Below are 23,453 nucleotides of genomic sequence, written 5' to 3'. Positions count from 1 at the left end.
CCAGATGAACACATGCAACCAGTGACACCAATTTTCTGGAGAAAACTATTAAACTTTGACAGTAGGGTGTTAATGTCAGGTTTCTCTACAGACGAGTAATAAACGTTATATATTGTGCTTTTTGTAGCACCACAAAGCTGTAAGCATGTGTTAATCCTGCAGGATGATATTTTACAGTCATAAATACAGCGACGCTTGGATTTTAAAGCAGGAGCTGGTGTGGATGGAAATGCATTCGATGTGCCACCCACATCCTGTTCTTTTCCTGATCTCCTGCATTCTCAACCACGCTTACAATTATTTACTCAGCCCTCTTCATTCCTGCATTTGAATCCCTTTCTTACTCTTCATTTCCTTGTGTGCCACCCCCTTTCTCTCTTTCTTTCTCTCTCTCTCTCTCTCTCTCTCTCTACTTTTTGTTCCTTCTGTAAATATTTCATTTGCTCGTCTGCACGTGTTCGTATTGTGACGTGTCATTTAGCTCTAGCAAAGTGGAGCAGGCCACACTTTCATCTCTGCTGAAGAGCGAGAGAGCCGATAGAGGGATGTAACCGTGATAGGATGTGAAAAGGTGTAGACGACAAGAGCTGATACCTAAATGTGCTTCCTGTGTTCTGCCTACCCGGTGCTGTCAAAGCCCACTTCAGGCTAGGCAGCCCTCTGATGGTGGATATGTGCACGTCATGATGATGAGATGGTGATCATGATGGGTGTGGGTGTGTGTGTGTGTGTGAAAGAAAAAAGGAAGAAGAAAGACCCAGAGATGGGAGATGAGTGGGACTGTGCAACAACAGGAATGTGCTGTGTCATACAGACTCAGACAGACAACTGCTGTTGTGTACGTGACCTGTTGTCTATGTTGTGTCTAATATTTGTGTAGCTAAAGAACTCACTGTACTGTTTATGTCTGCTTTTAGAACTGTCACCTGACTCAGCTGTATAAACAAAGACGTCTACAAACGCAAGAGTGTAAAAGTGTAAAAGAAATAGCATAAGAACTGATGTATAGTACATGAGAGTGTGATTGTAAGGGTAGAAATACCCTTCCGTATCAGGGTAAAGGATGTGCTTAGAAAGGTATGCGCAATCATTTTACATTTTTAATGGGGAGATTTAAATACGTGAAGGATTATGTTATAGTGAGCTGCCTTATGCACATTATACATACACAAGAGTTGCTATACATCCCTCTAGCCTTCATAAATCCCCCACAATTGCTTTTCTCGACAATTATTAAGCTAATTTTCTGCTGCTGGTTTGTTTAAAAACATAAAATAAACTTATTTCCCTTTGTTAACAAGCCAAACTAAGCAGCTAGCTATCAAATATATCACATCTTTATTTAATTATTTATTGGGTGGCCCAAGAGGGTTGTGTTGCCACCTTACGGCTCCAGCGTCCATGATTTCGATCCTGAGTTTGAATTACTGTCTGTTTGAGTGAATTTCATGTTCTCCTGTATCCACGTGGCCTTCCTCTTAGTTCTTTAGTTTCAGTCCTTCCAAAAACATTTAGGAAGGTGCACTGGCTAGTCTAGTCTAGTCTGGCATCCAATGCAAAGAGTATTAATACCTAACAGCAAGTGTTCCAGTCAATGGACTCTGTGTCCAATAAAATTTCTGACCAGGATAAAGTGGTTACTAAGAAGAATGAATGAATACATATTTAATAAATATTTAGCCCCATATAAAACAAAAAGCAGTTGTGAACTAAGTTTCCCCCCTTGCAACACACCCCTTTTCTTTCCTGCACCACATAAATTGAAACTAATGAATAGAAAATGAACCAAATTGACTAATTTGACTCCAAATGGACTAACAGGTCAGAAAATGTCCAAAGAGTGTGAACGTATATATATATATATATATATATATATATATATATATATATATATATATATATATATATATATATATATATATATATATATACGTGTAGGAGTCCCAGAGTGTGTATTTGATATTGTGGATGCTGACCTTTTATCCAAGATCGCTCATACATCATTGATCATTTAATCTTCATTCAGGAACTGAGAAAACAAAGATATTCCATGAAGTAGGATTTAGAATTAAGCTTCATAGAAAAAAAAGATAAGATAAAACATTTGATTTATGGCTCATAAAATCCCTTTTAACGCACAATATAGATTTAAAGTCTTTCTCCTGTTGTCTTTATGTGTTTTCTAAGAAAAGCCCCACACTGCTTTCTCTCTGATCAACATTAAGGGAGTGTGCGAGTCGTGATGTTGAAGGCCAGTAGAGTCGTGTTGGTCTGCAGAGGCTGAGAGGTGCTACTTTCTCACCTGTTTTAAAAATAGAGACAAAGAGGTCGCAAAGCTGAATTAATCATATGATTATAGTGTCCACTTAATATTGGTTTCCATGGCACCGGCTGTGCAAAGATTACCATCTGAGCTGAAGTAATGATTGGCAGAGCATCGTCTGCCTTTATTTTTGCTCACCGGCTGAATACTGGTGAATCATAATTACGCATTAGGCTATTAGAAATCGTTCAAGGGTTGGTTAATTAAGCTAGTTGTCCTTCATCGTTGTTGTATAAATGACTAGATACAAAAAAATGTGCATGGATGAGTGTGTGTGTGTGTGTATGTGTGGTTAGGAGGTCATTATCCATTTAAGCCCTGAGAAAAAGGAGTATCCGCTGAAAGAGAGGTGACCAGGCAGCATCTTAAAATGCTTTTCAGCCTTTTAATGCATCTCTCTGCCAAAGTATTCAATTAGGGATAAAATGTCAAAGAAAGGAAAAAAAAATATTCATTGGACATTGGGTGAGTTTTGAAAAGCAAAGACATCAGATTCACAGCAAACATGAAAAGAAGGAGATCTACTCTTTGCAGTCCGTTGATAAAAGACTTTTTTTGATATTTGTAAGCTTTCAGTTTCGAAAAGTGACCTGATAGAAATTTAAAGCGCAGCTGAAATGTGTTAGTATGAACATGAGCAAAAGGCCAAGTGTTTTATTTATTTATTTATTTATTTATTTATTTATTTATTTATTTATTTATTTGTGTGTATTTCTTTTTTTCTTTTTTATTTCTTTTCTCTTTTTTTGCTTGTTTATTTATTTTTTTATTTTTTTAAATTCCATTTATTTATTTTTTTGTTTTCTTGTTTTCTTGTTTGTTTATCTGAAGCTTTTTTTTTTTCTTTCCGATAAAATTACATAAAGCTACCCCCATAAACCACACAATGCTAGAAGATTTAGGCAAGAAAACATGTATTTAATAACAATATACAAAGCATTCACATATTAATTATTCATTATTACAAAGCCTGTATACATAATATATACTGTAAATAACTGCTCCACTTCCTACGACCGTCACTGGTGCAAGCATTTGCAATGAGCGGGATATTTTAACAAAAAATAATTGTTGTGTCGCTAATACATGCCGCATTTGTCTTTCTCTTAGGGGAGTTGTTAAAATACGTATTATGTTCTGCACTTACACACACCCTCACACTCCCTCTCTCCATCTCACTTTGTGTCTCTCTTTCTCTCAGCATGAGATCTTTGTTCTGTTTTGCAGCTGGGTCTCTGACCCTCTGCGTTTGAGCATGTGACCTCTGACCCCGATGCTTCCGCTTTCAAAGAGTGAGTCCTTCTATTCCTTCTGTCCTGCCAGCCTTCTGCCACTGCTCTCAGAAAAAAAAAAAAAAAAGGTGAGTGGATTTAGCTTTGAGAGTTTAGGTTATCTCAAAGTCTTGATGTCTTGTTGGTCCTCCTGCTAACACTAAAGGAAGAGCTCTGTGTAAATCCTCTCAAAGCCAGACTGGAGAAGAGGAGGCGAGAGAACACGTTGAGGTCAGCTTATCAGCTCATGCACTCCTAAGCACTTCCTAATTCTAAAGGGAACACTCCTTTAGATCTGTGCATGGATACACACAGTGTGAGGGGGTTAATGCTTTCAAAAAGTGCCGTAGATGAGGATGAAACTGCATCGACAATGAGAAACCGGTTCACTGTGACAATAAGCAATAGGCTAAAATCGCCTAGCGCAACACTATTGTGCAATATTATGAGTTTCATTATGTGTTAATATAACTAGTTAACAGGATGTGCCTCCATACTGATATCTGTGACTGGAAAGAGAACCCACATGGCAACTCGTAAATCGACATAAATAGCAAAAGAGCTATTAGCATGCCCTAACCAAACATCAGCTTCTGTGACCATGTCTTAAACCTCAGTGCAAGCACACAGGCTACAAAACAAGTTATATCTGTTACCTCCAAATGAGTGTAGTAAAACCATTGCCTATTTATCACATTGTAATTCTCCACTGACGGGAAGCTTTGATGGTTCATGCTTTTGTGTCTGCCTTTTAATTTATGAAGTGCTAACTAAAGCTAACTAAAGAAGAAAACAAAGAGGATTATAGCTATTAACGAAAATAGGTTTTCCTTGTCACCATGGCAAACATTTTAAATACATTTAAAAATGACACCATACTTTTTTTTTTATCCATTTAGTGTTACATTTTACATGTAGGAAGTTCCTGTTATCACTCATGTTATAACTTCTAGAAATAATTAACAAGACAAAAAAGAACAGAATAGAAAAAAGAATAGAAATTCCTGAAACTGGAGACCCCTTCGAAAAATTCAAAATATTATATGCAACATTATTTCCTCAGTTTTTATTTTGTTCATTGTTAATTTGTAATAAATGAACTGGTAGTAAAATGGTTCCGATATTATTTATTTATTTATTTATTTTATTTTATTTTTTTTTATTTTTTATTTTTTTTAGATCAGACCTCCCTACCGGCTGAAACCTGACACTTATCTCATGCTGACATCCTCAGAGTAATTGAACGGAGCAGATTTCTGCCATGTTATGAGAAATATAAGAAATGTTGTGTCTAATGTTCATGTTTTGTCTATTTTTAAACATCCCATGATTATTCTTCTTTAAATACTTCAGAAAATACGATAAGACACAAAAATATGATCCAGAATTTCTAAGACTTATCGACATCAGTAGCAATATTATATCTGTATTTCTCATAAATCTGCTTTTAATTATTATATAAGTAATGCAATATGGTGTATTTTATCTTATTGGAAAATAATCAATGCCAATAGGTGTGTTAACACTCTGGATGTGATTATTTTCCTATAACAGCACGGCCTGAAGTGTTTTATTCCTTATGTACCACAGTGATTTGCCAATTATTACACTTTTTATGTATTAATGAGCAACATGCCATGTTTGTGTAACTAATTAATATTAATATTCTTGAACATTCTAAAGACGCAAGTCTTAAGAAGAGTGATAACTTGATATTACTTGATGTATCCCTCAATAGTCGTCTGTCTAAGTTCCTCCAGGAAGTTATCACAAGAGAGTGATATCACTTCTATCACTCGATATCTATTTTTCTCACTAGGATTTCTCAAAATAAATAAATAAATAAATAAATAAATAAACCAAACTTCACAATATTTGCATTTTAAAAAATTATTTGTCACTTATGCTATAACTTCTGCAAATAGTTAATAAGACAAAAAAAATAGAAATATAGAAATTCCTCAAACTGGGAACTCCTTCCAAAAATATCACATGCAAATCCTTGTGTACTTTGTTACTATAGAAATAAATCACATGTTGCTGTTACAGAATGTTAATCAGTGTTAATCTTCTCAATAATCATAATGGAGAAATCTACAGTACAATACTTTTACCATATATATGTTTTCCAAAGTGATCAAATTGTAGCTAAGAGTTAAACGTGGATTTATACACATTTGTAATAAATGTAATAAATGTAATGCACATGTAGCAGGTTTAAAAAGGTGCTATAAGCTTCATTGTCTGATATATGTTTTTCCTTTGGCCTTTAGTGTGGCATGAGGTAAGATGTATAACAGTGTTGATGAAGTCTGGCAGGAAGCATAGAGCCACTACTGCTCCAGTGTCACCTCTGCTAGCATCTCTTTTTAGCTGCAGAGATGCTAATCACTGGCCTGTAAAGACGAATGCTAGGATACAGGGAGCATGTTTACCCTTTCAGTGCAAACCCATAAATGCAGAACATGTGCTAGCCATGGAGCACCATGTGATTACACATTCTGGTTTGTGTGTGTGTGTGTGGGAGTTCCTGATTTATCAGTCATTAGATTCGAGTCTGTCATTTTAACTCGGCCATGACGCTCATTTGTACAACGTGCTTGAGCGAACTTTCCCTGCTCAATATCTCAGGCGTGAGACAGGCTGGACGGTGGTTAACTGCAAACACATGACCACTGTCATACAGCCTCGTTTTAAGGTAGACGGCTGAGAGAACTTTTCTGTAGCTCTTTCTTTCTCTTTCTTTCCATTTCACAGCCTGTGACCACTGCCTCTAGTTACTGTCTCTCTGTGTCTGTGTCTCTGTCTCTTATTACGGCCGTCTCTTGAAGTGTGTAGTGTGTGTAGCGTGAGTAGTGTGTGCGCTGCTGCTCCGACTGGAGAGGGAATAGTGGAGGCCGAGGATGTCAGCGAAAGATAAACACCAGCCCAGTCAAGTGGCTTTGAGAGAGAGAGAGAGAGAGAGAGAGAGAAAGAAAGACAGAGAGAGGCTAATCCTATGAGCTGGCTCTCTTTTCTAACTCGAGGAGTTGAGTGTAGTACACACAAGCTGTACGTGAAGTTCACTTGCTCGGTACGCCCTCAGTACACGCTTTGGTTTCTTAACACTGTTTTTTATCTTTGACCAGGCAATTTTCCTCATCAGCACTCCCTCCTCCTGCAAAAGCGCCTTACTTATTGTAATCAGTGTCAGTTCTGGTTTGTGTCTTCAGAAAAAGCTCTTCTGAAGGGAGAGTCTGGAAAAGCCACCCTAACAAAATATTACCTATACAAAGATACTGGCATTAATACTGGGTGGGACCTGAAGGCATTTAATTGTAGATATACAGCACTTTTAACAGTAGACATTATCATAAAAGAAGCTTTAGAGAAATCGAGCACATCCTAAATGCACAAGCCAGAGGCAGCAGTGGCAAAGAAATACTTTCTGAGATGACCTGAAGATTTATGACTAATGAAGCTATCAGATTAACTCTGTTTCCTAGTACCAGGGTTGTACAAGTAGCTTATAAGAAAAATAAAACTTTTATCAGCATCATCACAGCAACATTTTTTTCTCACAGCAACAAAAGGGTCGTTTTTTTTTTGGTTAATTGTTAATAAATTAATTGGTAGTAAAAGGTTCCAATTTTATTTTTTTATTTATTTTTCAAGATCAGACCTCTCTACTGGCTGAAACCTAACACTTATCTCATACTGAGATCCTCAGAGTAATTGAACGGAGCAGATTTCTGCCATGTTATGAGAAATATAAGAAATGTTGTGTCTCATGTTCATGTTTTGTCTGTTTTGAAACATCCCATGATTTCGCTGCTTTAAATACGTCAGAAAATATGATAAGATACAAAAATGTGATCCAGAATTTCCAAGACTTTTCGACATCAGTAGCAATATTACATCCTTATTTCTCATAAACCTGCTTTTAATTATTATATAAGTAATAAAATATGGTGTATTTTATCTTATTGGAAAATAATCAATGCTAATAGGTGTGTTAACACACCGGACGTGATTATTTTCCTATAACAGCACGGCCTGAAGTGTTGTGTTCCTTTTATACCGCAGTGATTTGTCAATTATTTCACTTTTTATGTATTAATGAACAGCGTGCCATGCTTTTAACTAATTAATATTAATATTCTTGAACATTCTAAAGATGTAAGCCTTAAGGAGAATGATAACTTGAAATCACTTGATATATCATTCAGTGGTCTGTCTATTTTTCTCTCTCTTGACAAGTTCCTAACAGGATATAAAAATAAATAAATAAATAAATAAATAAATAAATAAATAAATAAATAAAGCAAACTTTACAATATTTAGAAGAGCTTGCAATATTTCAAAATTACTGTAGATTTTCTGCAGATTTGGGTCAAGATATTTTGTGTGATGTCATAGCAATGTGCATTTGATTAAAGTACGTCAAACACGAGTACAGCTATTATAGCCAGTAATTACATATGTGTCTGAAATTTTAATTTAGAAGAAAAATGCTGTGTTTGCAATTTCACCAAGTCAAGTAGTTTTCAGAAACGTTCTGTCAAATCCTGGAGGGATTGGTCGATGTAAAAACACATAGCTTGTCATGTTACCAAAAACCCACAAAAAGGTAAAGCTGCCTGTCCTGAAGACTCACGTGTTGGAAAACCTTTAACACTGGATACTCTGTTATGGAAAATAAATCAACACCTCCTGGCCAATCAGAATTGAGGATTCAGCAGCACTGTGGTATAATTGTAATTAGGAGACGATTTCTGAAAACATTTAAGCTTTAATCTTAAAAGGTAGTTCATGTAATAGAGTAGCCTAACTTTTAAGTCATCAAACAACATTTTTAAGATATGTTACCTACCACTGAGGACATGATTCTATACCATATTCCTCAGACAAGAAGAGCAGAATGTGGTGCCATTTTGCTTGAACAGACATTACATCATTCTCTTCACCTATTACTATGTGTTGTTTACGTCCAGCTTCACTTTTTGATGGACAAGCTTTCAGTTTTGAGCAGTTCTGAGAAAGCACTTCTGAATAAACCTGGGCATATCAAACACTTCCTAGGTTCTTCAAAAAGGTTTTCCTGTTTGAATTAATATCATGTTCATTGTGAGCATGATGATCTCTTTTCTTAAATATTAGCATTCATGCATACATCTCTAACCGAGCATTTCTACCTTTTCTCTCACTTTTTCATTCTGTCTCCCTATAAGAGGCTAAGACATCTGTTTGTAAGAAAGGAGGTCTGATGACTAAACGGTGTGTGTGTGTGTGTAAGCATTATTTTCCTCTGAGCCTGTGTGTATGCATGATGAGGAAGGAGGGCTGACAGAGAGAGGCCATATCAGTGCCGTATCACACCTAATTAATAAAGCCGGTCCGTGCTAATTAAAAAAGTGTGATTAATGCCACTGCCAGGATTTCATGGCACACTGTGGTGTCGTTTTTGACTCACAGATCTACTGCCACGTAGAGTAGGAACACAAGCACAGACACATAAATACACACACACACACACACACACACACACACTGTCAGGAACATAAAAGAGAAGTACAGTTTTAAAAAAAAAGGTGAAAATATATATGAAAAAAAACGAAGCAAGCACAGGATTCAGCAATTTTTATGTCACAACATCTCTGCTTAAAAAAATGTCATTTTGCAGAATTATTAGTCATATATTCTATTCTATTCTATTCTATTCTATTCTATTCTATTCTATTCTATTCTATTCTATTCTATTCCTGGCCATGCAGGAATAAAATAGAATAGAACAGAATTGTTTTGTTGTGTTTGTAAACCTGCCAAAAAAACTGCCATTCTATTCTATTCTATTCTATTCTATTCTATTCTATTCTATTCTATTCTATTCTATTCTATTCTCAGTATGATATTGGTAATGGAATTTAACGGCACTGTACGTGTATATATGACAATAATTCCTGTATTTCTATTCTATTCCATTCTATTCCAATCTATTCTAAATGTTCCACAAATTCCAGCTTCCTAACAAGCTGCAATATGCAACAATACACCTTTCTCTTTCACATTTCTATTTCATTTTCATTTTAAACAGATTCTATTCTATTCTATTCTCAATAGGGTATGACAATAAATCATATATTTTTGTTCTACTCTATTCTACCAACTATATCTTTTAAACCAGCTGTGATATACAGTGAATTTAATGGCACTGTACTTGTATATGGTTCAATAAAAGTTGGTATTCTATTCTATTCTATTCTATTCTATTCTATTCTATTCTATTCTATTCTATTCTAAATGTTCCGCAAAGTCCAGCTTCCAAACAAGCTGCAATATGTGACAATGCACCCTTCTGTGTCCCATTTCTATTTCATGTTCATTTAAATCAGATTTTTATTCATCTCTATTCTACTCTAGTCTACCTACTATTTCTATCTTTCAAACCAGCGGAAATATGCAATGGATTTCATCATTTCATAGCACTGTATTTGTATGTGGTACAAAAAAGTTTCTATTCTATTCTATTCTATTCTATTCTATTCTATTCTATTCTATTCTAGTCTAAATTCCAGCTACCTAACAAGATGCAATATGCGACAATATACCTTTCTCTGTCCCATTTCTATTTCATGTTCATTCTAATCAGATTCTATTCTATTCTATTCTATTCTATTCTATTCTATTCTATTCTATTCTCAAAAAGGGTATTCTATCATGAGACCTTACTGCACTGTACTTGTATTCATGACAATAAATCATATATTTCTGTTCTACTCGAATCTTTTAATCCAGCTGCGATATACAATGAATTTCATGGCACTGTACTTGTATATGGTTCAATAAAAGTTGGTATTCTATTCTATTCTATTCTATTCTATTCTATTCTATTCTATTCTATTCTAAATGTTCCACAAATTCCAGCTTCCTAACAAGCTGCAACATTCTATTCTATTCTATTCTATTCTATTCTATTCTATTCTATTCTATTCTATTCTATTCTATTCTTATATATCTTATGTTCTATGATATTCTGCATGTATCCTATCCTACTTCATACTAACTCTCCTGCTTGATCAGTTTCTTCTATTCTATTTTATTCTTCTCTCTTCCACTCTATCCATTTCCATCTATTTGTATTCCATCCCTTCCTGTTGTAATATATGTTTCTCTTTGTTGGTGAGATGATTATATTTTATATATTGTACACCTAGAAAATCTCACAGTTAATGGTCACCACTATTTCCCCTGGGTGTCTGCGACTCATAGCTAGCTTGCATTATTAAAAGAGCTAAAACAGGGCTGCGGCCATTAGTTAGTGTGTTAGGATCTGTGCGCTGGGCAGTGTTTGTCTGTTTCTCATTGGGGTAAACATTTGTTCCAGTTGTAGATGGTGTGCAGCAGGAACATGAATCAGGGACGAGGAGCGGAAAGCACTGTGACAGCTGCAGCTCATTACCGCCACTATTACTGATCTAGGGGACTGCTGGGGGAAATTCCTCCTTCCAAGGAAAGCGTTCCTGTTTACCATACAGCACTGCAGATCAGGAGCTGCACATACAGATGCACAAACTCACATGCACAAGCACACACATGCCTATGTTTGGTTGTTTTTTTTAACTTCCTACCATATGTGAGCATTTGCCTTCAGTGCATAAATGCTAACTCCGTGCTTTCAGTTTACATTAATAAACATTCAGTCTGAGTACAGAGTACAGTATTTCCACCTAGCTGTCTCACTTTTTATTACTGCACACACACACACACACACACACACACACACACATGCTCCTTCAATCAGGCACATCTGACTCAGCCTTGCTGCTTTACGTCATTTGGCCCAATCAGGCAGACTTACACCGACCCATTAAAGTGGAAGTCTTTCTGTTTTTCTTGCTCACTTTTTTACAGGTCAAATAAAGCGAATTATTTTGGTAATGATTCTGTCATTTCAACCCTCCTTCTTGTAATAACCACTATCTCTATTCTATGGGCATTTTAGCTTTTTTTTAAAAAAAAAAAAAAATGGCTGCAAAGAAGTGGTACTGTTTCAGAAAAGATTCATAACGTTAATTACAGAATATTAACTTCAGCTTAAGAATGGTCTTTAATTAACAAGCGTTTTTTTTTTTTTTAAAACCCTTCTAAATGAATGTAGCGTGTAAATTGTTTGTAAATTAAAAAGTAACTCGACCTGTTAGTAATTTTAATCTTGAGTGCTTTAAAAAAAAAAAAAAAAAGACGAAGACTAATGCCGTTAATTTTGGCACTTACCCACTAAATAAATAAATAAATAAATAAATAAACAAACCACTTGCTGGTCTTTTTGCCTAAACTGGGTTCTTATTAACTACCATTCACACTGTTGTTGTTGTTCCTCTAACAGTTGTTGCTTTGTGCTTGGTTTTGTAGTTTTTAGAGATCTGCTTTTCAATTCACTCTTCACCAAAAGAAAGCACTTAACTCTTATTATTAGTCCAGTCACCATGTTACAACTTTACCCATTGATGTTGGTCTTTCAAATGTGAGAATAAAGATGGTTGATGCACTAAGCTGGCCTAATGCCATAGCGTGATCAAATATAAACCCACTTGCATGTGCAGCTTAATAGTCGTATATCAACAAAAATATTACACTGCTTTAATCTGTGAAATGTATATCCACCCCGGGTTCCACATAATTAATTAATTCTCCATTTGTAAGTGGTAATATATTTCTAAGAAATTAGACGTCAGAGCTGGGGAAGTAATCAGGGTTATTTTCAGGGTGGCTGTTGTCTCTCAGTGCCAGTCATGAGGCCAGACCCTGATAGCCTGCTTATGGGCATCAAAAGGGAAAAAATGACCCTTTTTGTTTGGGTAACAGATAAAAACACAAAACCTTAACCATGCTGACTTACAGTACTACTGTGCCTTGTGTACAGCTTCATAAAATTTTCATCCAGAATTTGGAATAGTTTGCAATAAGCAAAAGACCCCAACAGCTTCCAGAAAGAAATTTCATTGTGTCTCTGTAGGTGTGACCACCAAAGACTTTTTATAGACACTGTGGATAAGTGGTCAGGGAGTACTCCTGAGACTTTTATTTGGACCAACTGCAGTTTTCCAGAGAGTAAAGAATGGGGACTTGGCTACAGAGTGAAAGCGGATTTCTAGTACATGTCTATTTGCTACCACCTTTTTCTCACTCACAGACCATAGCCGAGGAACAATTTTATCTCAAGCCTCAAAGCAGGGGGAAAGGAGCAATATGCATATTGGATGGGATTATAAATGGGATTTAGAAGAATACCAGAAAAGGGAAACAGCTGCCTAAAACTTGTGGAAGTCGAGGAGGATGAGGAGAGAAATGGAAGAGCAGAATATTACATTTCCTGACCAACATCAGGCTACAATAAAAACACAACTGAGATATAAAAGAAGCTTGTTGCTCTATATGTTATTTTTTTTTTTTTACTTTTCCATATTTTTAAACATTATTATAAAGTTCTTTTTTTATATAAAAGAGCAAGAATATCCAAATATACAAAGTCTAACAGTGTGAAAATAAATTGTGTAATAAAATATTTAAGATTAAAGATTAAAAACCATTAAATATCTTACATATTGTGCTTCTAAAGGTGACTTTTAGAACTGCTTTTAATATTAATATTATTTATTTTATTTTCAAAAATTAATTTTATTTATTTATTTTTTTTGTGGACAACATACCATGAGATTTACAAAAGAATTTACCTGCCTTATCATCCTAAATAATAATAATAATAATAATAATAATAATAATAAAAGTTGTAAATTGTTTATGATGCATATATCTATATAGACTGTTCTTATTGTTTTCATTCCTGACCCCTTTCCTCTGGACTGTAAAACTGATTGTTTACTCTCAATAACTTTTTGCTAGTCTAGGTGGAGTCTGTGAAATACCAAGTAATACGTAACAAAAGCTTTCAGGAAACACTTAAGATGTAAGATTCATCTTTTCTAGGAAACACACCACAGTTTTACATCATCTGCTTTCATTATCGATAATCAAAATAACCGAAGCTAGAATTCTCCACCCTCAGGAAACAAGTGCTCCAAAAATAATACAGGTGACTTCCAGTCACTCATTCCCTCTTAATAACTGCCCTAACTGATGTATACTCTCCACTCTCCAGCCAGCAGTGACACAGAGCTACAGGCATGAGCTTGGGCTGATTTTATTGGGTTAATGTATTAATTTCTTATACTGAAAAACATAAATCACAAACAGCCAAAACAGCACCTTGTGTTTTGAGGGGTCTTACCCTTCTTGACCTCTGCCAATTTCTATCTCATTTCGCTTTAACTTTGCAGATCAGACTTTAATTTTGAAGCGGGTCAGAGGGACAGTGATGAATAGGGTGCATCGCATGGAGCTTAAATTACCCTCTCCCTGGTGATGGGGGATCAGGAGGTGCAGGCAGCGGCAGGAGGGGGCGAGGGTGGGCCTTCCGTGACCTAGTAACAGACAGAGAAAGAGGGCTGGTCAGCACTTGCCCTCACAACCCTGCAAGGTAGCACACCCAAAGAGAGAGAGAGAGAGAGAGAGAGAGAGAGAGAGAGAGAGAGAGAGAGACAGAGAGAGAGCGAAGGTCTAATGAGCATATGGTAAAGTGAGAGACACACATCACTAAAGATAGGCCAAAGAAAAGTTCGATCTCAGACCCTGTATGTTTCACATTAAACCACACTTAACAATTCTGTATTCAAAAAAAATATTTATGTTTTTAATGAGTGTGTGTGCTTCAGTAAAGGCATGAGGCACAGGAGTTTGTCAAATAAATTATGCCTGTTCCATTGTACTGCCTCACTCTTATAAACCTAATATCTGAGTTGGTCTAATACAATACAGTGGTTATTAAAGTCACCATGTTGTTTTGTTGACAATATCGAATAAATTGTTTAACATGGTGGTTTATTAAAGAACAGAAAAATGACTTAGAATGTCTACACTTACCTTCTGTCCCAAAAATCCCAAATGATATTCTTAAAAACAAGGATAACGTGACTTTAAATTAGTAAATGATGCATGCATAATATGTATACTTATTTTCCTTAATAATAATAATAATAATAATAATAATAATAATAATAATAATAATAATTAATTATTATTATTATTATTATTATTATTATTATTGTTGTTGTTGTTGTTGTTATTATTATTAATTGTTGTTCTTGTTCTTATTGTTTTTGTTATTATTATTATAATAATTATTATTATTATTATTAGTAGTAGTAGTAGTAGTAGTAGTAGTAGTAGTATATTATGCTTCAATGTAAATGTGCATGTAAAAATGCAACAGAGACATTTGGGATGTGTGTAAAAGGAAGTATTTGCTGGAAGCAGATGAGTCAGTGAGTCAGTGTTTCCCCTCCTCTCCTGTGTGCACCCCGCCGCTCGGCCTCCTTACACACGCCACTAGGATTAACTGTGCCGTGCACACGTACGGAGCGCGAGCGCGCCTCTTCTCCTCTCCGTTCCCGTGCAATCTCCTCGAGGTTTTCATGTTCTACCTTCGTTCTTTTTTTCCCACAGTCTTTTTCTGCGTTTTTATTCCCCGTTTTATGGCTTGTGCAAGAACATATACCGCAGTTTCTTCCGGCTCTTCATACGGAACAGGGTTTCGCGCGCCGCGTTTGGTTCCCGCTGCGCGCGACGCACTTAAGCCCGGCTGATTCTCGGCGTGCACGGCGCGGAAACCTGCCACTCGGTAGACAGCCGTGTAGTTCGTGTAGAGACTGTTATTAACATTTATGTTTTCACTACACTGGTGTACTCAAGCAGCTTTTATTACTTCGGCGGTCCGTGCGCATGCGGTCAGAGAGTATGGAATATGTGACTGATATAACGGTGCTTACGCGTGCAGCCAAAAAAACACTAAAGTCTCAGTGTAGAAATGCTGTAAGTTAGCCATCAACTAATACTTAAAATAAATAAATAAATAAATAAATAAAACATGCATATGTTGTATGTATGGTGTATATTTGGCCAAAAACAACCTGCACTTAGTAAACCATGCATTTTATTTGAATGTTATTACAATGCTTATGATTATTTTATTTCATTTAATTTTCACAGAAAGTACATATATATATATAGTAGATATTCACACAGTAGTAACAACAGTAACTCAACTTTTCTTGATTGGTCAAGGCTAATCAGCCGACCTCTGGTCATTTGCATAAAGTCTTTTCCCAGTCAACGTCCCTGCGCACGTTTCCCACAATTCCTCACAAATGTAATTTCGTCACTGAGTACAGACCCGAATAGAACAAGTATTTGCTTTCATTTAACATATGCAATAACACACACACACACACACACGTGTTCTCCACCAGCAGGAGCATCCATTATATCAACTATAAAATACCAGGCCTACTGTAAACGTGTAATACTCGGAGTTAACAAGCACCTCTCCTGCTTTTCTTCACACTTCACACGTGTTCACGCTAGACCTGTGAACAGCATATGGACACCGAGTTGGTGTGCTGAAATGCTCACAGATGAAACCTTGGTGATATTAATTAATCACGATAAAGAATTAAAGTATTAATGGCTTGTTAAAGAGCATTACTGCATTTACAGCCTACTGTATAATAGAAATGAATTGATCTTAGCCTAATTCTGATATCAACATTCAAAACTTTGCTTTGTGGGGATGAGTGTGTGCATGGCTCTGGATGGGATCACTGTGGGAAAAACAACAACAAAGTATTAATAAGTACGTATATTGTATAAGTATTAATAGTACGCTGTTGGCACATGACGTCATCTTGTGGGTATTTAGAGCTGCATTGCTTATGTCGCTTATCTCAGGCCTAAACCTAACGTGTACGTTACACAGAAGTGTTTAAATATACCTATTCAGGATGTTTTATCTTATTTTCTACAACTTACAATAATAATAATAATAATAATAATAATAATAATAATAATAATAATAATAATAATAATTTTCACTTGCTAAAGTATTTATTTTTTACTCTCTCTCTCTCTCTCTCTCTCACTCACACACACACACACACACACACACCTCACCTCACCTCTGAATTTATATTGAAAAGGCTGAATTGATCTAACAAAACGCAAAAATACAGAGCAAGTTACAATATGGCTCCTTTTTCTCTTTGCATTCTTGCCCCGTTAATCAAACTTAACCGCTATGAGTAAATTAATTAAACATGCATAAAGGCTTTATGGACTTGAAATGATCTGCGATCAACTTCTTGTCTTCTTATTTCCTTATATATATATATTAATAACGCAACCGTTCCACGATCTTTCATAGTAATAGAAGCAAATATTTATTTATATTTTTTTTTATTATTCATCGAGTGATTTTATTGCGTAATTACGCTATTTTATCGCAAAGTATGCTTTTTAAGACAAAAAAAGAAAAAGAAAAAGAAAAAAAAAGAATGTTTCCCTTTGGGCAATATATAATCAAATTCATCACGGGAAAAAAAAAAAACATAAAGTAAGTCTTTTTAAAAAAATATTAATTAAGTAAAAAAAAAACATTTTCAACTCCATTTTTGCTCAAAAAAGCTGGTTTAATAGCGATGAAATTGTTTGTTGCAGTCCTGTAGTATGTTTTTGAGAAGTTTATCGAAATGAGCCGACAAATCACACAATAACTTGTAACATATGTGGGTTCCTTTTATTTTACTTTACGCAGTGTACGATGCAAAAAAAAGTTCAATAAATAAATAAATGCCCCCTTTATTGGATTAAAGTCACTACATATCCAAGAGTGTTTCAAACAGCACAGTGTGGCTTTAGTGAATTTCTAAACTATGGCAAAACACCCTTAAATAACTTAATACCGGGGTTCAGATTGCTCCTCGAGCTGTCCGTGCGTTTCTGGTCAGATAAAATACCGGGTTAGTGTATGGAGAGTTAATCCACTGCTCGCTTTTCTTTCCTCCACTGTTTATTTCCAGCTCCACACAATCCTCATGTTCATTTGCCCTCGACTAAAATTATACTCCGATGATTTATCACCTACAGGAAACTTTTCCACCACGTTCACATTTAGTTATTTGTACTGAAATAGCAACAGAATTCTGTCACTACACATTATAACAACAAAAACGGTGACAGTAGGCCTATAGCTGCTTAATGAATTGCGTGCGTTATGACATGTAACCGTATAATAACCAAAATTCAGTTCAGTTCAGCTGGGGTTTAGCAGACTATTCATTTGAACAGTTTTAGTCTACACATGGCAGATTTATTACCCCAAACCTGTGCTTAAAACATATTAAAAAGAAAAAAAAAAACAAGTAAATAAATAAACAGCAAAGTAACAACTTCATTATTTATTTTCATTATTTAATTGTCATATTGTCATGGGACACAAAATGTTAAAATGAACATATGAACAAGTGATGGATTTTTCCTAACAAATTATTGTTCCTGAATTGAATTACACACTTAACACACTTCAATAACTCGGATGCTTTAGTTATTCAACAAGCAACAAAATGTGTTGTGACTATTGAAGTACTGAAAGTACAATTTGTTCAGTAAAGTCACATTTAAGGCCCTTATTATTATTATTATTTACACATGGATATATGAATCATACACTGGGTCTGTCTGTGTGTAATAAAATAAAGAATAAAAAGAAGGCTGTTGAGTCGTGGTTTGTTGTTGTTACAGCCATGTCTTAAAATATTTGAAACGTTGATATTTTAAAGCATCTGTTTTAGATGTGACACATACATTATTCAATATTCAGTAGAAATTACACTATTAAAATGCTTACATTGTCTAAGGCTTAAGAAGAGAGCAAACGGTGCTCATATAATATCGCTTTCATTTCGCGGGCGCGCGCGCGCGCACACACACACACAAACACACACACACACACACGCACATACACACACAGTACTATTACATCTTCTACTTCTACTACACACAACCTATATTCCTTATTTTATATACAAATCTGGAAAAGCCCTTCACTAGGCCAGAAGGTCAACGATGCCCTTTAGTTCTGCCACGACTTTTATATATAAAAAAGTAGATTGATCTATCTATTTTTTATTCAAGGCTGTTCCTTCAGTTCTGGATAATATCAGCTTAGAAATAACTAGTAGTGTGCAGAGGTATGTATTAATGCACTAGTGTAATATTTCACTGTAACTCAGGAGTGTTACAGATAGGAATATTGTATACGGGTGGTTTAAAAAAATAAATAAACACACCGGGCCTCAGATCAGCAGTGGGTTAGCATCTCTCTCTCTCTCTCTCTCTCTCTCTCTCTCTCTTGATATTAACTTGATTATAAGCTAGAGGAGCCTCGACATCCAAACACGGCGGCGACATTAACAAATGATCTTTACTAAAGACAGAAAACACACAGACAAACACGCGCGCACACACACACACACTCTCTGATCTGTGATTCAGTGGACAGTGTTATGAAGTTGAAATTCACTTCAGTGAAAAAGGAATAAAAGGAGTAAAGAAAGACGATAAGTGAGGACCGCCTACACAGCGCGCGCGCGCACACACACACACACACGAACGCACACACCGGTATATATATACTTTCTTTCTTCCTTTCTTTCTTTCTTTTTCATTTTTTCTTTCTTTCTATTTTTACATGTGTATGCTAGAAGTAAAATGCATCAACTTGGAGTTGGAGTGGAGCAAAGGCTTCAGCTGTTAGTTCAAGCTGTTTGTTATCAGCACTAAAATCACGACCACAGGCAGGAAAAGAAACAGTTTGCACTGCTAAATTATACAAAACAAACCTCACTTGACTCTTAGTGTTGATGTAACTTTTGCAAGAACACAAAATACTCTTTGCAAAGTTCATCTGCGTCCATGTTCTGCTCTATAATCTCTCATGACTATATATATATATATATATATATTAGCCTAAATAATCCTACATCCTGTTTTAAATTGCAGATTGTGATTAAACAAAACAATCCTCTGTCATATAAACTCTTCCTGGATAGATCTCTTCCTAATAATCCAGTGACAGTTGGAAGTAATACTCTAAGCGACTACGTGCGCAGACACTTTGGCTTCATCTCAAACCGCACACCCAGACTCCTATTGCACTAAACAGTGTGTCAAAATAGACCGCCGACCCGGTTGCCCAGGCAACCTGTAAGGTCCGAACTACTGTGCTAAACAGTGTGACAGGATAAAGCGACACCTTTTGATGACTATTTTGATTGTTAGGATGCGGTTTGAGAAGCGGCTTGTGTAAGAGCGCCTTTATGAAGGAGGAAAAAAAGAGAAGAAGATGAAGAAGAAGCAGCTCACAGACGTGTGTGTGTGACACTGACGGACGCGCCAATCGCTTTAGACAGACAGATGCTTGGGCGGATCTAATCGAAGGGCACGCGCGCAGCCTCGTTCGGGCACGAGCGTCCCGAATCAGCGACAAGCCGCTCTTTCGCACTCGGCTCTCCAGCGCGGACGGAGCGGACACTTCTCAGTCTCATCTAACGCTGCCAGATTTTTCTGTGGCTTCTTTTCCAAGGCCTCAATTATTCTTTCTTCCCCCCATTTTATTCCAAATGTATTGTCCTGATCGAAGGGAGACGGGGAAAGAAAACACGGGCGAAGGCGCGGGCGCAGGCACATGTGCGTAGAAAGAAGGAGAAACAGAAATTTGACAACTCACCGTATGCACGTTAGAAACATTTTGCGTGTATGTCCCTCCATAACACTGTGTTCTTCCACTGAGGATCGAATCTCTGATCTGAAAGATAATCTGAAAACGGACAAACTTATCCACTACTAGAAGAGCTGACACCGATACTCTTAACTTTTCTCTTGCAGAAAATCATATTCTGCCAAAACACATCTGTCTAGCCTTCATGCTCAACCTTTATACAGATGCATATCTTGATCAGATTTTTATCTTACCGTTATAAAAAAAAACAATAATAATAAAATCAAAGCTCCTTTCCAGTCTGCGCAAAGAAAAAAAAAATCATCAAAAAGCTGTTTTGATCAAACATTAGAGGGAAAAATAGGAGTCTCGGAGCGTTAAGGGGAAAAAGTCGCGACTGATTCGGCTTGTTGCTGTTTTTAAATACCTGCTACACAAAGAAGCAGGAAAAAAGTGCGATTAGTGGCCAAGAAAGTGTTTTTGGCAGCAGCTTGGTGCTCAGTGCGCGCGCAGCCCCGGCGCGGGTCCGTTCCCCCCCTCCTCCTGATTACAGCCAGAGACATCCAATCAAACGCCGATCTCATCGATCCCTGCCCGCTCACCGCGGATTTTGGAGGCGCTCGGACAAAATTAAGCAAGCAGGCATCGGCGCGGGAGGGAGACAAGTCCGTCCGTCTCTTCCTTCATCACCGTTTTGTCTGTGTTTAAAAAAAAAACTACGTTTTGCTTGTATAAAGAAATAAAGATGGACGTTTAAAGGCGCGGGGAGTCTTGGAGTCTTTGGGATTTTTTTTTTGGCGGAATGGCAACGGTGGTGCACTGAGACACTGACCCTAACCCTAAGCGCTTTTACTTTGAACCCCAGGATCGGATTCCTTATGGATAACGCAGTTGATCAAGCGAGCGAGTAAGTACGTTTCACGTTTAACACGTTTGTTGATAAATCGGACGGAACTGTTCTCGTGCGATCGCAGTGGCATGGGGATTTTACGCTCGTGCAGCATGTTTTGCTCTGTTCAAATTCACTCCATTGTTTTTTTTGTTGTTGTTGTTTATTTGTTTGTTTTCTTTTCTTTTATGATATGCATATGTAAATGTCAGTGGTTGTAAACTGGTCCAATCAGTGCTTGTGTATCGGTACTTCATTGCTATTGTGCATTGTGTGACTGCAGTAGAGACAGAGAGAGAGAGAGAGAGAGAGAGAGACAGAGAGAGGAAGACAGACATATGCCTGTAGCCTCCTGACAGGCGCTATAGCTAAACCATCCGAGGTGGAAGGAGTTAATGTGACAGTGCTTGATGTTTGCCCCCCCTTGCTTTTGCAGGACTTTTGAGTGACGCGATCATTTTCGTGTTTTTTTCTCCCTTAAGCTCGCCTGTTGCGGCTGCCAGCGCGGAGTGAGTGAGAATCGCAGCGAGCCTGAAAGCGGTTTTTTCCCTTCTTCCCTCTCACACCGCACTGCTAGAGACAGAAAGCGAGGGCGAAAGAAGGAAATCGCGATCGCCTTTTCAGCTTCTTCAGCTTCACATCTACACCTTTTCTTCGTCGTTTCTTCGTCTTAACATTTTTGGGCTTTGAAAAGCCTCATGCCAGCCTGGTGAAAGGGTGAAAGGCGCCGCGGGAGCCGCGTGAAGGGAAGCGCAGCTCGGAGCGAGAAGAGCCGAGCAGCTCCGGACTCAAACTCTGCAGAAAGACCCTTCGACAAACACACACTCTCTCTTTCTCTCTCACACACACACAGACCACAACCCAACACTCCACCATGCCGAGGAGGAAACAGCAGGCGCCCCGGCGCTCGGCAGGTACAGTCTTTCCTTCATTTATCCCTGTGTTTCGGTACAGAGCGCTGCGTTTATCTCACTTTAAGCTCCGAGTGTGTGCGACAAACGCGTGGGCTGTGCGTTACGCGCGCACACTGAGGACGACTACAGAGGAAGAAAAAGTTTTTTTTTCCCTTTTCTTTTGTTTTCCTTTTCATCGGTGTTTTGAAATGGTGACATTTTTCAAATTATTATTATTATTATTATTATTATTAATATTATTATTATTATTATTATTATTATTAAAGTTATTTAAGAGTATATATGTTATCCCAGGCAGCGCGCAGTGTAGACTATTTAAATCCTGCCACAGATCCAGGTAAATTAATTAAAGCCTATGAGAAAGATTTTTTTTTAAATTTTCCTTATTATAATCTTTCTCCCCCGAAACTTGTCGGACATTTCAAAATAGACCAGACTGGTGATTTATTCCAGAGCTCTGTGATTTTCTCATATTTCCAGCCTAATAGGGAAACAGCTACTTTGAACAGGAAGGGGGGCTGCTTTCCAGTTAGCTTTCCAGTAAGCTTCTCTTCTTTTCCACTCCCTCCATCCTCTTTTATTTATTTATTTATTTTTTTCATATCGACACCGTGAATTAGAGATCTATAAAGAAGCGTTGAGGATAAAACAAGCTTCGGGGTGTCAGCTGACTGTCAGGACTCCTTTTGATGCTCTAAGTAGCTGTTTTTCTGCCTCCTTTTTCCCCCTGGCTACAAATATTTGCTCTCAAAACGCCTTTAGCCTTTGTTTGTTTATTATTTTATTTATTTTTATTTTTTGCACACTTCCTTGAGACGCGATCTTGTAGCCGAGTAAGATCCAGGTTTTAATGGACAATCGCCATGTTTTGATTTGACGGTTGATTGATTGGCCGTCACGTGCCTCGCCTTTGATCTATTCATTCCCGATAAACATCAATAACTCGCTCTCCATGGCAACGCCAATCCCCGTGACGTCACGTCCGCACCGAACAAAACCCATTAAAGCGTCTCGAAGTTGCTCCCTCTCCAACTGTGTACCATGATCAGGCCACAAGGCTTTACTTTCTTTTCCTAACTCCACAAACTGCATTCCTGTGGCCCAAACAGGTGTGTTTTCACGCAAGATACATAGGTAAGGAGCTATTTTGTAGCATGCAAGGTTAGGGAAAAAGAAACAAACATAAACAATGATACAAAATTGTCTTTTACCTTGAAGATGAAAGACAGTGATTTATACCATACAAAATATTCGTTCATATATTTCCTTAAAAGTTGAGCAGATGTCGGTAGCACCCCAGAGACGAGGAATAATACTACGTTTAAATACTATTTTTGTTTTCTGAGCATTTACAGGATTTTGTTGCTTGGTGTTTGTGGTCTCAAAAGTTCTAGAAAGTAACTAATAA

At 37.0% G+C, this 23,453-nt stretch overlaps 1 protein-coding gene and 1 long non-coding RNA gene across 7 annotated transcripts in view; one reads left to right on the top strand and one right to left on the bottom strand.

Annotated features, from left to right (window-relative positions):
* Positions 1 to 1,894: 1,894 nt before the first annotated feature.
* Positions 1,895 to 20,748, bottom strand: LOC131347859 (uncharacterized). Of its 5 annotated transcripts, XR_009203838.1 has the most exons (5): positions 20,497 to 20,748; positions 20,252 to 20,341; positions 13,862 to 14,054; positions 2,140 to 3,656; positions 1,895 to 2,029 (listed from the first exon to the last, which is right to left on the bottom strand). It is a non-coding gene; the product is annotated as an uncharacterized LOC131347859 (long non-coding RNA). The 5 variants fall into 5 exon arrangements; XR_009203840.1 differs by lacking the exon at positions 2,140 to 3,656 and having other exon boundaries at positions 1,936 to 2,029; positions 20,497 to 20,722; XR_009203836.1 differs by lacking the exon at positions 1,895 to 2,029 and having other exon boundaries at positions 2,036 to 3,656; positions 20,497 to 20,722.
* Positions 20,749 to 20,781: 33 nt separating this feature from the next.
* tshz3b (teashirt zinc finger homeobox 3b) overlaps positions 20,782 to 23,453 on the top strand; it is a 41,415-nt gene continuing 38,743 nt past the window's right edge. For both annotated transcript variants that reach the window (XM_058382292.1, XM_058382291.1), the window contains exons 1-2: positions 20,782 to 21,149; positions 21,614 to 22,045. Coding sequence is in view for 1 of the 2 variants with exons in the window: in XM_058382291.1 (XP_058238274.1) it covers positions 22,006 to 22,045 (40 nt within the window). In the remaining variant the exon portion in view is untranslated. The remainder of the gene's footprint in view (positions 21,150 to 21,613; positions 22,046 to 23,453) is intronic.

This window comes from Hemibagrus wyckioides, linkage group LG27, assembly GCF_019097595.1.
Source record: "Hemibagrus wyckioides isolate EC202008001 linkage group LG27, SWU_Hwy_1.0, whole genome shotgun sequence".
Classification (NCBI taxonomy): domain Eukaryota; kingdom Metazoa; phylum Chordata; class Actinopteri; order Siluriformes; family Bagridae; genus Hemibagrus; species Hemibagrus wyckioides.
The sequence above is the reverse complement of the archived record's forward strand: the minus strand, read 5'-3'. Positions and strand labels throughout refer to the sequence as shown.